Source organism: Onychostruthus taczanowskii, unplaced genomic scaffold (assembly GCF_017590055.1).
Source record: "Onychostruthus taczanowskii isolate IOZ18803 unplaced genomic scaffold, ASM1759005v1 scaffold34, whole genome shotgun sequence".
NCBI classification, from domain to species: domain Eukaryota; kingdom Metazoa; phylum Chordata; class Aves; order Passeriformes; family Passeridae; genus Onychostruthus; species Onychostruthus taczanowskii.
Window position 1 is genome coordinate 5,603,167 of NW_024500794.1, and position 17,690 is coordinate 5,620,856.

The 17,690-nt window shown below is 38.8% G+C and overlaps 1 protein-coding gene across 4 annotated transcripts in view; it reads right to left on the reverse strand.

The window, feature by feature from the left end:
* The window catches only part of GRAMD1C (GRAM domain containing 1C), a 52,674-nt gene that overhangs the window by 26,059 nt on the left and 8,925 nt on the right, over positions 1 to 17,690 (reverse strand). For all 4 annotated transcript variants that reach the window (XM_041410820.1, XM_041410823.1, XM_041410821.1 and 1 more), the window contains exons 3-6: positions 8,144 to 8,228; positions 5,223 to 5,326; positions 3,275 to 3,370; positions 2,063 to 2,143 (exon numbers count right to left, since the gene is read on the reverse strand). In XM_041410820.1, coding sequence (XP_041266754.1) covers positions 2,063 to 2,143; positions 3,275 to 3,370; positions 5,223 to 5,326; positions 8,144 to 8,228 — 366 coding nt within the window. The remainder of the gene's footprint in view (positions 1 to 2,062; positions 2,144 to 3,274; positions 3,371 to 5,222; positions 5,327 to 8,143; positions 8,229 to 17,690) is intronic.

Consider the following 17,690-nt stretch of genomic DNA (forward strand, 5'->3'; position numbering starts at 1 on the left):
ATTTCATAACTTTATAGTTGGATGTCATCTTCAGGTCTAGCAGATGTGCTCCAGAATACAAACAAGCTATTCACAGGCTTCAAAACATTTAGCTATTGGCCGAGGAAACATTAAAACCAGCTCCTTTTGGAACTGGTTCCAGAGTCAAGGCTTTGTCAAAAGCCTTACAAATTCTGATGGCATCCCTTTGATCACTGAAGCCAGGAACACCAAAACTCCACATACTCAGGCACTGCATACCATGGCAGGGCTTCAGGTGTATGAGACATTTTCCAAATGTGTGCTGTTCCTGACATTGGAGTGGTGGGGAGAAAACAGCAAAACTGCTTGAAAACACCAGGGGCTCTCTTTTAGTATTAGTTCAGTAGACAGCTGCCATTCTAGTAGTGTCAGTGGATCCAGCTCCAGCAACTTCAGTTTCTACTTTCAAGTCCTCAGTGCCCCTCTATAGCTTTACCTAGTAAAGAATATCATAAAGAAGGCTGACAGGTGTCTCACACATTCTAGCAGAGAATCAGAAGTCATTACTATGTTTCAGAAGTAGGAACTCAACCTAAGAGAAATCCTGTTTCAATAATAGTTCCAAATATACTACATTAAAAAGCCCTACATACACCTCATGACCATGCTCCATTTTACAACTGAGAACCCCAAGCAGAAATTCTCATAAATAGGTTTATCTTTTAACATACTGCAGTGAGGATAAAAGCAAGGTAACAGCAAGATTTGATAGAAATAATAAGGATAGTTACCAAGCTACTCTAATGCACTGGTTCCTAAAACCTGCTGGCTTAATTAATCTCATCTTGCATGCAGTCCTTGCCTCCTGATTTCTTATCTATCCTTTAGCTACTGCTCTCAAGTGAAAAATGGATCCTAATGTGACACTCATTTCAGTGTCAGAGAAGAAACACACAAGAAAAACTAATACTGAACAGTACAAAGCCTGTTACCTCTGTTTCAGCCCTAGCATAGGTTTGTATACCTGAATGCCCATACGCTGACCCTCCAGCACCACAAACTAATCAAATGAATAACACAAGTGCAATTTCTGACAAACTCTGCACAATGAAAGAAAGCAAGGTTACTTCCAGTTGCCAATTCCAGTCAAAAGGTGACAAAGTACATTGCAGCTGGATGCAAGACAATTAAATAGTATTTGATTTGAGGGACAAGAGATTTGCAAGAAGCATTGGTTTTGCCTTAAATAGTACTTCCCTTAATTTTCAGCACTTTTTTTGACAGAAAGTGCCTCTAGTCTGCCTTAAAATTCATCCAACAAAAAGAAAAAAGTGTAGCTACTATGTGTAAGTAGTACAACAGCTTTAAACCTTTTGGGATCATTGCAGTGTTATAGATTAATATTTTGGTGTGAAATTGCAATTGAAATGAAATATTTAAACAATGAGAGACATAAACAGGAAGTAATTGGTTTTTAAAAAATGTCTTTCTTACAAAAAAATTGTCTTGTCTGTCTTTCTTGATGTTCTTCAAATGTGTCAGTTTATTTTTAGAAAGATTAGCTTAAGTATCCACAAATTGCAATATAAATCAAGGTAACTAGCCGAAGTTGCCAAAATACACTTCTGTATCATACAGCCTACCTTTGTTGCATTTATTCAAGGTCAGCAGAATTGTAATGAGTTGGTTGGCAAAGGTTCAGCTAACTTATCTGAGAAGTTTTGGCCTTTTTTCCTTGAAGTTTTCACTGAGAAAACCTCTTACCTTTTTGATCACAAATTAGGCATAGAAAATGTGAAGCAGATGCATATCAATTTAATAACATATGCTTGACCTCACAGTGAAGAGAAGCATGCAACCTCTATGCAAAGACAAAATGCTCTTTCAACAGCAGAGTTGTAGTGACAGTCTGAGAAGGAAAAGATGAGAATTTCGTCTGTGATCTAAAGTACAAGGAACCAAAGCAGAATATCAGACTAGAATTCTAAGTCAGAAAGGAAAAGCTAACTTCTAGTCTCTTATTCTCCAGAGGAACATCTGCCTACTTTAGGAAAAGTTTATTTGACTGCTTAACCACAGGTACTGTTGCAGACAAGCTTACCTTATCCAGCAACACATTCTGCCACAAACGGAAGATGCTGAGGTAGCTTCTGTCTCTTGCACTGAATGACGTGAAGAAAAACTGCAGAAAAAAACCAAGGTAAAACATAAGCTCACGTGTAGCTATTTTCAGGAATCCCAGAATGCTTCCTTGTATCTTGAATATCCCAAGGTCATCTGTAACAGCTTGCCTCATTTCACATTCAACAAAGCTGGGGTCGTATTCCTCCGGTTCCACAGTCTGCATCACTTTCAGTGAGCATTTTCCCCAATGTCCATACAGTATATAAAGACACTTGCTGTTCTGGCCATGTGACTACCCTTGGTATAAAGCAAGAGCTCCTCCTCAACTTAAACAGACTTAAATTTTTCCCACAGAAGGTTGAACAAATCAGAAACACATATGCCTGTTTCTTATTTCTATTCTTCTGCCACTTGAACCTTTTACTAACATTTTCACACAAGATGATGTGAAATTAAAATAATTAAAATAGGAGATCAAATTATATGCATCATTTCAAGTATTAAAATCTTCCCATTGGAAAGCTGGGTTTTTTTAGCAAAGAGATCTATCTCCCTTGTCAATGAAAGTTAATACTGGATGAATTGAAAGGGAACAGCCAAATATGATGAATCACAGTTGCTTCCCAAGGAACAGCTTTCACTGTGGAAAGCTCTGTTCTTGCCAAGAATTATTATTTTCAAGACATTTATAGAAGAACTAATCACAAAGTGTATTACACATAAGACACTGCATCATGCTTTTCAGTTTTTCAAATACACACTCAAAAACTTCATTTCCCAGCACACGTTCTGGAGTAAATTTCTCCATTACTCAAAACCCATGATATCACAGTCCTTTTGTTTTCAGTTGTTTTCTTCAAGGAGTACTTGAAATCCAATGACTTTGATATTTTTCCAGTATGAAGAATACAGATTCCAAATTCATGCTTTGAATTAGTTTTCCTTTGAACAGGTGAGACAAATTTTTACTTTCTTGTTACTGCATCAACACTACCAAGGGATTCTGCAGTCAAACTGGAGTTGAATTATCAAGCAAACATGCACAGGGACCAAACCTAAGTCTGGCTTCTAATCGCAATCACATTTAAACATTTGACAGGAAAGTTACTTATGCAAATATAGACTAGAACAAGTGCTGTGTTCAGGACTCGATCATTTAGCAAGAATATATTTAAAAACAGATTTTCACCTTCTCTCCTTTTGTTGCTATTTGTATGGCATTTGGAATGAGACGAGCAGTCTTCTCCTTTGTCATGAAAGTTATATCCTTCAAAGCAATAGAAATCTAAGAAGAAACACATTTAATAGGACATATTAAAAATAACTTACAACTAAAAAGTTAGAAGTTACAGAACATGCAAGAAGAACTCAAACTAACCCCAAACCCTGGGATGCAATTCAGATGAGATCACAAAGGCAATTACTGTCTCCACTTGCTGCTTTAACAGCAAACAGTTCAAAGTAGAAGCTGAGGTGACTTAAGAGTCATCTCTTCTTCTTTCACATTAGCACTAGGGAATAAATGGTTCTTTCTGCTTTTCTTCCACTCCTCCTGCCACAATCCCAACCAAACACAAATCACAGATCTGAAAGTCAATCCCAATCAGAATGCTATAGATGAGAGAGATCAGATAACAGACTTGTATTATCTCACATATGTTTACAATATAGTCCATTTTCAAAATTTTATTTGCAGTCTTGTCACCGCAAGAAATTCTTCCTGCCTAGGTACGTTTGACTTGTATATTAGTAGTTGAAATATTTCTGTTTAGAAGAACATGGTCTGACTGGCTGTAAGAAGAAATTTCTTTCCAGCCTACCCCCTTCTTCTCTTGAATATAAGGTTGTGCTGCCATTCAGCATAGAGAAAGGAGAAACATACAGCTCTAACTTGTTTTTTCCTGTGTGAGCAGGAAGTTCTCCACTTACTCCCTCTCTCTTTGCAACAACACAGCCTGCTAATGAGGTCCCAAACTTGGCTCTACCATTGTAGCTGATGAGCTCAGATTGCCTAAAGGCATTGTTGAAGATACCAGCCTGCTAGACAGGCAGAAACAGGTTACCAGGATGTATGCTGTTTTGGATTAAAAAACCTCAATCAGTCTTTGAACAGTTCATATATTCAAGGGTTTAATTCCAACGGGTTTATTTTTGAATTAATTTAACATCTAAAATAAGAGATATTCAATCACCAAATCCATCTGATGAAATTAAGCTGGATTTTCAGTTAGGTTTATTTTTTTAATTAATTTCACATCTAAAATAAGACATATCCATCTGATATCACCAAATCCATCTGATGAAATTAAGCTGGATTTTCAGTTAAGTATTTCTACAGCCCCTCACAGGTTTAAATACACAAACTATTTGTTGTTTGTCCTGTGTATTTCAGAGCACTCAAATGTGAGATACTGACTTAAGTTATGAGCAGTCTCATAGTTCACAGAACATTTTGACATGTCCATCCTCTGTCTGCTAGATTATCTTCCTTCTCTTATTCACTGCTTCATGCAAGTTCTACAGCAGATGCAACAACTGCATCTGAATGAAGAAATTTAAATTTATTAACCTAATCTGACAGAAAGGGCCAACATATCACAAATACCTACCTTTGCTTGTACTGTTCAAAAGCCACAGACCACAATATGAGAACTTGCCGAAGTCATTTATCAATTCCCTTCAGCTATTCTTAGATGCTGATATTTATATGTAAGGCTATGTCAAGTAAGGTTCAATGCTGGAGAGTTCTTGAATAGGGCAACACCACATACCCTGTCATGCCCCAGAACGTACAGTAGGAGGTTATGTGTTACATTCCTTTATAGGACAATTTTGCATGGTAAGGAAAGGCAAATTGTCAATACCAGAAACGTAAAAAGCCAGCTTTAGCATAATTCCTAAACTTCTTATGCTGAATGACAGACTGAACAGGCTTACTTCAGCATTCAGAAGCCTCCACTGCTACTCTTATTTTACATAATGAATTTGAATTTCCACTCAGGGATGCAGTCTCTTTCTTCACAGCCCAGAGTTACTAGTATGAGATTGAAAGGATGAGATCTGAGAGACTCTAATCCTATATCCTGATAGGATGGAACACGGAAAAGGTGGGATTCAAGTGAGCCAAGAGATCTTACTGTGGTCTCCCATCGGAAAATGTTGCTGTGGAAGCAGAGCCAGTTTTCAGAGAGATACAAGCGTCCCTGCAGCAGGATATCCTTCTGGAGCGCACAGGCGTAATCTGCGTAAGAGAGCGAGAGCAAATTACTCACCCGCTGACTGCAGCACAGCTGACCCAGACCTGCTAACTACAATGAAATGGGCTATTACAAAACAATAAAAAGCCATTTCTTTCACTTTTAAGAAGTCTACAAAGGCAGACTTGTACTGGCTTGCATCCAGACCATTGTTCTGGGAACAGCCCAAAGCCAGAGTAGATGGTACATCCATGTGAGGACAGCATTCCATCTATCAACCCCTGTGCACTATCTTAAGTTTTCAGAGAAGAGATGTCAGGCAAGACCAGGAGTACATGGGAGAAGTATTCATTAGTCAATCTTCAAAGCATCTAAACAACAGAATACACAAACATTTTATAGTACAACAGATTATACTGTCAACTCCTACGTAACAGTAGTTCATATGTTGTAGCAAGATAATAGTTTTCTACTAAACAGATCCTATCACTAGCTAAAACTATCTGCAGAGTGAGACACTAACAGGAAGATTGAAGCTATCCAGTTCTTGAGGCAGGGGGTATTTCCTGAAGTTGACTATCATTTTTATGATTCTGACTCTGACTGAAACACCCCTATTTCTATTGAGAAATAGATTTCATCTACAATGTAATTACCCATCATCAGATACCTGCTAATTGAGAACAAGAGCAGAGAATTTATTTGCATTTCTTAAAAATCTCAGAGCTTTCCCAGTTTCAGAGCCCAAAGATTCAAACAAAAGGAATTTTCAGATGAACTGTTGCTAGATAATTAAGATGGACCTCTTTTGAGAGGTCCAACCTAAAGAAGGCTACCTAATGTATACGAAATATGCAGAATGTATGTATTGATGCAATATATATCAGTGATATATATTGCATATATATATAGAGAGAGATATATAGATATATATATATATTTGCCCTTAGAGTTGTCTAATAGCTTTATATCTGGTATTGTCTGAGCCAGAATTTTGATTTTGTGTACTACAAGAACATAATAAGTACAGTTTTTGTTCAAATATCAAGAAGTTCAGGAGTCCCCAACATCCTAACTTCAAGCTAAATCTCCACTTACAGAAGCTTTTATTACGATTTTTCAAATCCTCTAGCATTTTCCTCCTCAAATAATCAAGTGGAAATAAATTTTCTTGTAACAAGAATGAGGCATGTATACAAGCCCTTGGAGACATAACTACAAATAGAACTACAGAAGCTTAAATCTGAGGACCTAAGTGCATGTTTGAGAATTGTCAGATATCAAAATGCTGACAGAGGAAGGCAACAGGAGTTTGAAGTTAAGGACTTGAGGAGAGCATCACTAAGAAGGTTGCATCTGACCTCTGTGTTTTAGGAGAGGGATTCAGACCTACAAAGGTCATCATTGGGCAACTGATGAACAATCCCACTCTGACCTACCTACACAAAAGAGAATATCAAAACAAACAGAAGAGATTAGAAATGCTAAGAGATTAGCATTTCTCCTTTTAAGTTTTCAGAGCCAGTAACTTAATATGTTGCTTGAAAACAACATTTTCAGGCAAATTATAATAGCACTCTTTAAGCTCCCATTTAGACAATCTAGGTAATTCCTTTCATTTTAAGAAAATATTATTTTACATAATATTTATATACAGTGCTCATTACAGTAGAATCATTGCTTATTTTTAACAGCTGATTTAAAAACAGAAGCAGTAACAATTCTTTTAATGAGCAGCAGCAAGCAATGGTTTCTTGGAGCACTGTAAAGCTTGTACCAAGTTTCTCTACATCAATCAAAGAAAGAGATCCTTGCTTGGAGGATGCAAAAAGTCCTTTCAAGGAAACAGTACTTCTTATGGGGTAAAAGAAATTTATATGAAAGTAGTGGCTTTGCTTCTTATGAAACAGATTGAGATTAACCCATTACTAAATCTTTCTCTAAATCCTACACAGTCTCTGAAACTGTGCTTCAGAGTTTGCTCCATGGCTTTCTGCATCAATCCAGTGTAAGGAGAAACATCAAAACAATGCTTTGAAGTTATATCCTTTCCTTCTGTCTTACGTCCCTACTGAAGTATTTTAAAAATGCGTAAGGCATCTCAGAGGATAACTGCCTCTTGAGGCTGGAAAAAGACACAGGGATTTAACTGCTCCAGAGCTGTTGCTTGCATACTCCAAGCATACACTAAACAGCCTCTTAATATTCACTTCCTTAAAAGTTGCAAAAAATGAGAGATGAACTTGAAACAGTCACAATGCCACTTTTGTATGAAAATATACAGTGTATTTGTTACATAAATACAACACAGACAGGTGATAAAGACAGGAATAAGGTGCATCACTATGCAACGGAGGTAGGGTTACATGCTTGCCTTCTTCTGCAGTGGAGTGAAAAAGAGCTGGAAAAGGAATATTTCAGTGCTGAGAAAAGTTATGTATCATAGTTTGATATTCTCTGACACCTGCTTCTTTCCTCTCCCATTCATCTGAAAAATAGTCTTTTAAATTACAACCACCCACGTGTCACTCTGTCCCAGGAGTCACATTAATCAAGGTGCCTTGGGCAAGGGTATTAGTTCCACGGAGCAAGGGGAAAGTTTTTGCTAAGGATGATCTACCTAGTTAACAGGGTCTGAGAAACAATATCCCTATTTTTTTTCCCAACAAAGCAGGCAGTAGAAGAGAGGAGTATGGACCTGGCTTTCCTTGAAGGTATTTTATGCTAGGTCAAAGACAGGAGAATAGGGAGTTATCACCTGTAGTCAGAATTTGCCATGAAAAACACAAAATGCTTTCACATGACTGCAACCTGAAGTCACCAAACAGAAGACAAGGACTTTTGCTGTGATTACTTCTTACCTACTATAAGTCTCTCCGAGTCTGGCAGATGAGAAAACTGTCTCTTGAATTCCTCACTCCTATATTTGTAAGTGGAACTTGAGAGCTGCAACAAAGAACAGTAAAAGGTTATGCAAACAGATTTATTTTCAGCCATCAACTGTCTTCATACTGGATGTGTAATTTTATCTTGAAGAACAAATGAACTTCAGAAGAGCAATAAAGAATAGGTGGTATCTAAATGTGATCATCACTGTAACTTTATGCTTACTTATGTAAGAGTATTTATTTGGCATGGGCCAAACTATTCCCTGTATCAGGCCAGATGCCAGTCACAAGGCATTACAGTGCTATGATAGCAACCTGCTCCACCCATAAGGGGATGAGAGCCCTTCTGGGACTAAATATTCTAGCACAGACTAAGTGAAAAGGCACCAAGGCCATAACACAGAGGTGACAGAAAAAAACCAAGCCCTCATGGAGGCAAATAGAACAAAAGGACTCAATAGAGAACTTAAATGTCTACTTGGAGTACCACTTCAGGAATACTACAATGCACTGGATTTTTCAACAGTTGCTGTAACTAGTCCTGTAGAAACAAAGGTAATAGCTTCCTCCAGTAAGAATGAATAGCAGCATCACCATCACTTCTTGATTTTCTGTCATGTTCTACAGTTCACCCCATTTTAAAGAGATCACTGTCTATGATTCAAACTGGGCAGTAAACTAACAGCAAAGAGGACTATCTCGATGGACTTTAACTCCTTACTCCTATAAACAAATGTGCCTGCTCCCATTCAAATGAAGAGCTTCAGCACATTCCCCAGAAAATATTCTACATAAAAGTCCTACTATTCATTTTCAGTTGTGAGAGGATCATATTTTTTTTTCCTTAACAGATATTGGACACTTATTTTAGAGGCGGTGTTAACTAAATGCTGTATAAGGCCATGACTCAGCTGGACTAAAACTATTACAGGAAGAAATCACTTTTAAGTGCCCCTAGAACCAGGTATAAATATACTACAGTGATGCTGTTGAGTCAGGGACAGAAAGAAAGACTCCAGTCTTCAGGTGGATCAGAAGGCTCACCTTAATGAAATAGCAGGTCTTTTATAATGTGACTTGCTAAGGTGATCCTTGATCGGTCTCACAGTAGAAACATCTCACACTACTGGTGATAATGAATAGCACACTCCAAAGAACTATATCTATAAACAATGACTACAGAAAGACAGATAATAATTGTTTTAATTCTTTCCTCTAAGATTCCCAGGCTCAGCCTGGGAGAAATTATCTCTGTTCTTTCTTAGATTGAACTGAGAATCTCCACACTACAAATGCCTCTTCCACACTTTTTTTAAAACCTTTCTAAAGATCTTAAGCACATGGATGCTATTCTCTACTTGAGCACCTGTATTACTCCAAAACTTGACATTCACCATTAAACCCATCTTCACCATAAGATTAGTTGCTGTTTATGTTTAGGATGGGGGAAGAAAGAAGAAAGGAGGCAAAGAACTACTTTTGACTGTATGACCTTACTTTTGACACACTCCTGCAGCATGTTAGTTGGCTTTCACTATGTTTGTGCTTGTCCAAAAAACCCCAGGACAAAACCAGATTTATCTTCAGCTTGATGGCCTTTTAATAAACTAGAACAAATACAGTGCTCCCACCTCCTCAAGATTCCCACATTTTGCTCTTTTTCACTGAGGACATTCCTGCTTCTTGCAGCTCAAAAGTTACCTGAACACCACCCTACACTTAGTTCTTACAATTGTCTGGCACCTTATACTTGAGAACAGAGCTCTTAGGCCACAAGATATGCAAGTTCAAGTGCAACCTCAAAGTCAATTGTTTAAGTGCATGTAACACGTGAGAGAGCAAAGTTGCTCTGACACAGGTCAGCTTTTAAAAAATAAGTCAATTTACCTTCTACTACCATGAATAAAAGAAAGTCTATATGTTTGATAGCTGTTTGAGTACATATTTGCTGTCCACTGATATTCTGAGCATTGTAATGCAAAACGGCATAAAGGGATTGAGACAGAAAATACATCCACCCCTCCCCTTTTGAGAAAAGTAAACATGAAAGGTTTGTGTGTAGCTAAAGAGGAACATGTTTGACATGTCTCCTCTAAACTGTAATGCCTCCAGTTATATTTCAGTTATTTCTGTGATTATAAAAACAACATTCTTGGAAAGCATGTAATCTGCTGAAGCAGGTGGGCTATGGTTTCTTGGCTTGCAACATCTAGTCCTGAAATGCACACTTTTAATTGATCATCCAAAAAAAGGCATCCAATATCTGGACTGCTTTGAAAAAATCTAGTTTTTTGCAATTACTCTGGAAAGAGACAAAGGGAAAAATGAAAAATTAACTCACACCTATCAAGTTGCCATCTGCAGTTCCACAGTCCCCATGGTTTACACACAGTCCTACCTCAGCTGACTGAAGTCTGGGCTTGTAGTGCCAATGCCAGTATACAGGGAATAAAAGAACTGGTTTGCCATGAGAGGAAAATGAAAGTCACAATGTATGAAATCATGATTTAGGAAGCAATGCTTTTAAGGAGAAATGTAGTTTCTCAAACATGATGTATACAAGAGATAAGAGCCACACTGAACTTTGTGGTTGTAAGACAAAAGGAATCAAAGAAAATAGGAGCATCACAGTGTCACAGACATATTTATATTAGTGCCTGAATCAGCCAGTTCAACAGCTCCAAGAATCCAGACTCAGGACACTGAGTTTTACTTAGAACTGGAATTTTTCTAGAGCATGAAACTTGCTACAGCTTGTCTAAATGCCTTGCTGGCATTTAGAAGTGTTGTCAAGAGTGACTGGACTATAAGAAAACCTTATTAATGGTAGATTTCTACTGAGCTCTTAGGACACTTAGGCAGAGTCTGCTCTGAATCTTTATCTACTTAGCAGAAAAATGTGAGCACATTGAAAGTTTTGAACCTTATCTTTTCCATAATTTGCATGAAAACTAGCTCACTTAAATATGTACTTTTTACCCACTCAGTAGGTGGCTTGGTGATTAAGAAGAGATCCCTCAACAGACTTGGGAAACAAGAGGGGCAATTTTAACACTATTGGCAATTTCAACTTCCTTGAAGTGAAGAAAACAAGACATTTCTATCAATACAGCATCTCTCCTAATCTCTACTGTAATGTCCAACATGTGGCAGCATTTGAAGCAGGTTACCACCTCTGAGTTACAAAATCTAGCACTAAATATAAAAAAAGGAAAGGCAAACAGGTTGTAGCATGGCACTCACAAGATGAAAATAACAACTTGTTTTTAATACATACACATTTCTAAGTTTAATTATAAATCATCAGGCAAACACTTGGCCTGAGTATAATCTTAGGCATTTATAGTTATGCTATATTTAATCACTAAGGAAATTATTAAGTGCAGCCAACAACTTATTAGCATTTTTCATCTGAAGCCACAAAATATACCAGAAACCTGTAGACTAGCATAAACAGAAAACCATTTTCAGTGACAACCAGGAAGTTTTACAGAAGACAGTTATGTAAGAACCAGATATTGGAGACACATAACCAAATGATTCTCATACCTTGTTTGGAAATGGACGGTTCAACTATATAAAGTCATGTTCCAGAAAAAAAAAATATGTAAACTTAAATAGAACTAAGCCGAGTTATTTATAGGATAGAAGCCTGTTAAAAAAAAAAAAAAAACAGATTCCCTTCACATTTACATCTTCAAATTGTAGCCACTGCAAACAATTTGAGCCATTTAGCAAACTGCAGAGGAAAATTAAGCAACAACTTCTCCCAAGAGTACAGCAAAAATCCTAATCATTAGGAAATTTGATTGCAGATATCACTAAGCATGCAAATAAGCAATCAACTTCAGCAGAATGGTATGCATATTTTTTAACAATCACTAATGACAGCAATAATTCTGCATTTGTTTTGTTAGTGTTTTCCATGTTTTGAGACGCCACAAAACCCAGGTAACCTGACAATTTGCATTCTACAGTTGTGACATGCAGCTATGAATTCAACAGCTGAGATCACAGGTAAGTTGAACTTATCAGTAGGGTAATAACTCTCATATCACCTAATTTCAAGAGATGCCTCCCAATGAGCTTCAGACTCAGTATCAGTTATCATCACAGGCTCAGGGTCCCAGAATCAAACAAGCCTGTAAGCAAGTTCCCAAACTATCATTTATTTTATGCTCAAAAGCCTCACTTAACCATCAAAATATGGCCCATGGAACTTAAAGCTTTGCTCCTCTAACAACATGTAAATCCAAGCCACTAACTCTAAACACCAAATAAAAGATCAATCACCCAACTATTCCCCAAAGACCTGTACTTTCCTATGAAGTTTCTAGACATGGTCAAAAACAAATTTGGAGGTATTAGTAAGTTAGGATAAAAGTACATTTTAACCTTACACTGGCATATTAAAACAAACAGTAAGTATTCTGGCAAAAGCTGTTGCATTTCTACCAAATAACGATTTCTTCCCTATTCAAATTCATATAAAACCCTTCTTAGCATCAGGAGAAGGAAAAAGAACACAGCCTCCAGAAGAACAACACCCAGTCAGAGAGAAGTCTGGACTTTACACAAGACTCCTCTATACTGCAAATGTTGTTTAAACTTACCTGATTAGGAAAAAATAGGGAAGCAAAAGTAGGGGAAAATATCAACCCCAAACCTACCAAAAAACCACCAAAAACAAAACCAAAAAGAACCTAAACAAAACATACTAAGATTCTGCTTTCAGTGAAATTAAAGCCTCACTAGGGGAGATGAGAACCAAGTTAAGAACCCTGAACAAAAGCCTCATTTAATAGTGTAAGGCAGACAAACTTGAGACTTCACATACTCCACGAGAGACTCAGGCGGACTCCCTTATTAACACAGGAACAGTTCCTACGGCACACTGAGATGATCTCTCACCTGTAAAAGGTGCCAGGTCTCACAAGCCTTTCCATCACAGAAATGTAGATCCCACTGCAGCCATTTCTTCAGTCCACAAAAGTTCATTAATCATCCAATCTAATCTACAATACACAAGCCACAGTCCTCTGGCTTTAAAAGTAGAGCTGCAATGACCAAATTTCTCTTTGGCAAAAAAGAAAATATATCTTTTACCTTTTTAAATTAAAAGTCATTCTAGATGAAAAAATCCATCCTACCTATGGGTATATCTTCTGCTAGTATATTTGGTTAACTTTATCTTTACTTTGTGAATTATTTTTGGATTGTAAGCAAGTTACTCCATATCTCCTTCTGAGGCAGGGATTAAGCTTCTCAAACCTATCAGCAAAAAACTTGTTCTTTTTCAGACATTCTTCTGGCTTTTCCGAATCCTCTCATTTTCAGTGTCCTTGAAAGCTAGATATAGCATTGCAGGAGTTACCACAAACATAAATCTGAATCACAGATTGCTTTTAGACACAGCATCACAGTGAAAGCTCACATCCACATGACTACCAGTGTGCCTTATCTTTTTGCAGTTAGAGGGCACAGTTTCCCACTTCTCCTGACACCAAGCACTAGGCTGTACGTTGGAAGTGTCAGACTTGAGTTTACCTTGTCACACATAAACAGTCCAGATCCACTCTGTTACAGTGATCTATTTTCACTAACCACTTCTTGACAAAAATCACCAAAAAACCCCAAACTGTTTAGGAACAATTTTCAATCATTGAGTACTCAAAAACTTTATAGCAGTGACTTATGTTCTTTTCTCCCTTGAAGGACAAAAGCATTTAATTTACAAGGGGAAAGAACCACTCACAGGACCATGACATTACTTAGGGTGACTTATGTGCTGTACACACCATACTGTGCTCTTTGGTTCACTTTTGTTGGTTTTGGGAGGGGTGCTGTGCATGTTTGGGAGTTTTTGGTTTTTTTGGGTTTTTTAATAAGGAGATCACATCTGCTTATCCACACAGTTGTATTTAATTGATAGGTCATGAGAGGCATGTCAACCAATTAAAAAAAAAAAAAAAAAGAAACCAAGCAACTGTTGCCAGGGTTTGCTCAGCCATTGTATTCCTTAGGAGCCTGCTTTCCGAAAGTTCCCATGCTCTCAAGGAAATGTGAACAAGCTCCTAGTCACAGTGGGAAGGGGAAATGTTTAGGGAGCTGCAGCTATTTTCCTTACATTCATTATATGCTTTTGTTCCTTCACCCTTACCTATGGAGAGGGGAGTCTCATAAGCACAGGGCCACTGGCAGGCACAGGGCTGTGCACTAAAGCCATTATGTCCCCACTCCTGTGGCCCAGCCCCCCCACTTCTTTGTGGAAGCTGAAGGAGAAAGGAACTCTTAACATTTCTTAGTGACTGAGCAGAAAAACAACAGCATTGTCCTTCAGTGGCACCCAGCAGAATGGTGAAAGTATGTCTTTCTTCTGTTGGAAATACAGTATGTATCATTTAAAGAAAGGGATATTAAAATACAGGTCACCGGCAAATCCTCCAGTTACTGTATCTTCCAGGGATTAGTTTGGTAGGGGGTGGGGAAAGTTGGGGTGAATAGGGGAATGAGGGGTGGCAGTTGTGTTTTTTTAAGCCCACGAGACCCCATAAACAAGGCTCAAGACAGAGTCCCTAATTCTCCCAAAATGAGCGTTACTATTAACTAGTTAACTATTAACAAGTTCTCACACAGGCAGGCCCACTGAAAGCTTCAGGCAGATTATGATTTACCACTAACACCAGGAGCTTTCAAAAATCCACACAGAAAAAACTCCTCAGAACTATTTTATTATGGAGAGCTGCTGAAATATTGGACGCCCACTTAGCAAACATTTGACACCCAGTGTCATGAAAGTGACTGAATGAAGTGCTTCTGAAAGGAAGACTATTCCCATTTATTTTGTAGACTGGGTACAGCACATCAAAGCACTGTGTCCCACAGGAGCAGCCCAGCTCTCACCAAGTGAGAGGGACATCAGTCTCACCAAGGCAGCATTGACCTGGCACATGGTGAAAGCCTGTTTTCCTGAAAAGCACTTCTGGTCAGCTACTGACCAGGAAGACTCGATCACAAGTGTTTCCCCATGTAGAAAATGAACTTGGCTGAGCTGGAATGCTGCTCACAGAAGGCATGGTCATTTCCCACCCCTCACCAGTCACAGTGTTCTTCCAAGAGCAGGAATGAAGGTCTCACGCTTGAGCTTCATCTATGTAAGTATGAATATCAAAACATGGTGGAGCATGGCTTGAAAAACAGCCTAGAAAATCCACAACCAAAGTTGTTACAATTATGATTTTGACAGACAAGAAAATTTAACATCCTATGAAATACTATGCTGCTAACATCAGGTTATATAATTATAACAAAGGTAACATTTTTGTGAAGAATTTTAAAATCTGGCATCCTTCCCAAGAAGAAAATTAAAAGACTTAGAGTTGAAAATATAAAGGTATTTCTTCAGAGAACTTTGAATTGCATAAGCAGTTAGAGATTACATTTTTCATGTTCTTTAAAAATAAAAAAAAAAGGAAACCTCCCCCCAAGAAAAAAACCAAACCAAAACAAAACCCCGAAAAAAACCCTACCCAACAAACCACAACAGTAGAACAGACTGGGAAGAATTTTATAACAGAGTATTTCAGTTTGGAACATGTGAGAACTTCCAGAAATTTCTCCTTCAAGGTCACACCACAATTAGCTCATTTTCCCATTTCACTGAAATAGGGTTCAGCTGAAGGTGCTTGTTTCCAACAAGGTACTTGGGAAACAAACTGATAACCTTCTTATCAATTATAAGAAAGCCTCCTGCCATTACTAGTAATATATATATTTTTCCTGGAAAAAAAAGAGCTTGGATTGAGACTATCCTCTACTTATTCTGAAGCAATGGTTTTGCAGTATTCAGTACTTTTTCTTTTTTTTCCTGCAAGTGTTTTAAAGCATTTTAACAGTGAAGCCAATGTACTTTCATAACAACTCTGATTTGGAGATAAAAATCTCAACTTGCCACGTACAGTGCAAGTGCTTTGCAGAGCAAAGCATATGCTCCATTTCAGAATAAAACTGACTGAGGCATGAAGCTAATGTAAAGTCAGAAGACACACACCCCCTACACATACCTCCTCTAGCTGCCTGCAGCCTGTTCCAAACCATACAAATCCCTGGCCAAAGCCTCTACAGCTCCCCCCACTCTCACCCACTTGCTCAGAGCTGGTGCTGGCCACCCTCCAGCAGTGCTAGCTAGCATGCTGCCAGCCTCTGCTTGCATGCCAGCTTGGAAAACAGGCTGAAACACCCTAGCCTTGCAGAACAGGCACACAAATGCTGCAGCAACTGGGCAAAGAAAACTTATGCAGGGGTGACATTTAAGAACTGCCCAGCTCCGATCTAAAACCACCATCAACAAAACTGATTTTGGGAAGCAGACTGCAGTAACATAAATCACTTCAAGTTCACAGAAGTCCCAACGGGAATAGCAGAGGAAAAGTACTATCACCAGGGAAACACCAGCTTGGAAAGAAGCGCTAAATGCCTAGCACCCCTCCTCTCTGCATCGCTGAAGGCTACAATCCATGAACCAGCCCGAAGAGCACATCTGCAGTGGCAGCTCAGCATGGAGACAAATCTACTCCCACACAAAACTCAGGCACTGTCCCCTGTTTTAAGTCAAGCCCTTACTGCGACACCTTCTCAGGCTGAGGTTCAGAGCAGGAGCTCAGGACATCAGGGCATGCCACAATCCATGAACCAGCCTGAAGAGCACATCTGGAGACAAATCTACTCCCACACAAAACTCAGGCACTGTCCCCTGTTTTAAGTCAAGCCCTTACTGCGACACCTTCTCAGGCTGAGGTTCAGAGCAGGAGCTCAGGACATCAGGGCATGCTTCATGTACAACCAAATTCCCCAAAATGTGTACATTACCAGCCACCCAGAGTTCAGCTCTTCACAGGCACTTTGAGGCAAAGGATACAGAGTTCTGCATGCCCAACAGATCTCTGCCTGCTCTGAGGGGGGAACAGCAGCCATGCACCTATTCTGCTCTCTTTACACTGGCTCTCCCTTTCCACAACTAACTACATGGAGTCAGCAACAAAGAGCACAGCCCTGCTGAGGAAACTGACAGAAAAACAGAAAAATGCATGTCAAGGCATTTTAATCACTCTGATTTCAATCTGAAAGTCTGAAAGGAGAAGATAATGGAACAAAAAGAGGCTGTATTTACAGTCATGTTGCAGCCCCAGCTTCTGGCGAGGGTAAGTAGCTGTCTCTGTGTGCCTAGCTGGGTGGTGGCTCTGGAGGACCTGCACTTCTGCTGTCAAGATCAGCTATATATGTAAATAGCAGGAACTGGTTTCACCAGAAAAACAAGGTAACTCTTCTGCTTTCCCAAGGCAAAGACAGGATACATCACAGGGAATCTTCCTGTTCTGAAAGAGCAGCAAAATATTGGGAAGTATATCCATACAGAAAAATATTCACTGGCAATTTATTTCCATCAGAAAGCCAGTGAGAGGATTCACAGTGATCTCAGCAAGGCCTTAACAGAGCCTGGGTACCAGTGTGACTCAGGTCC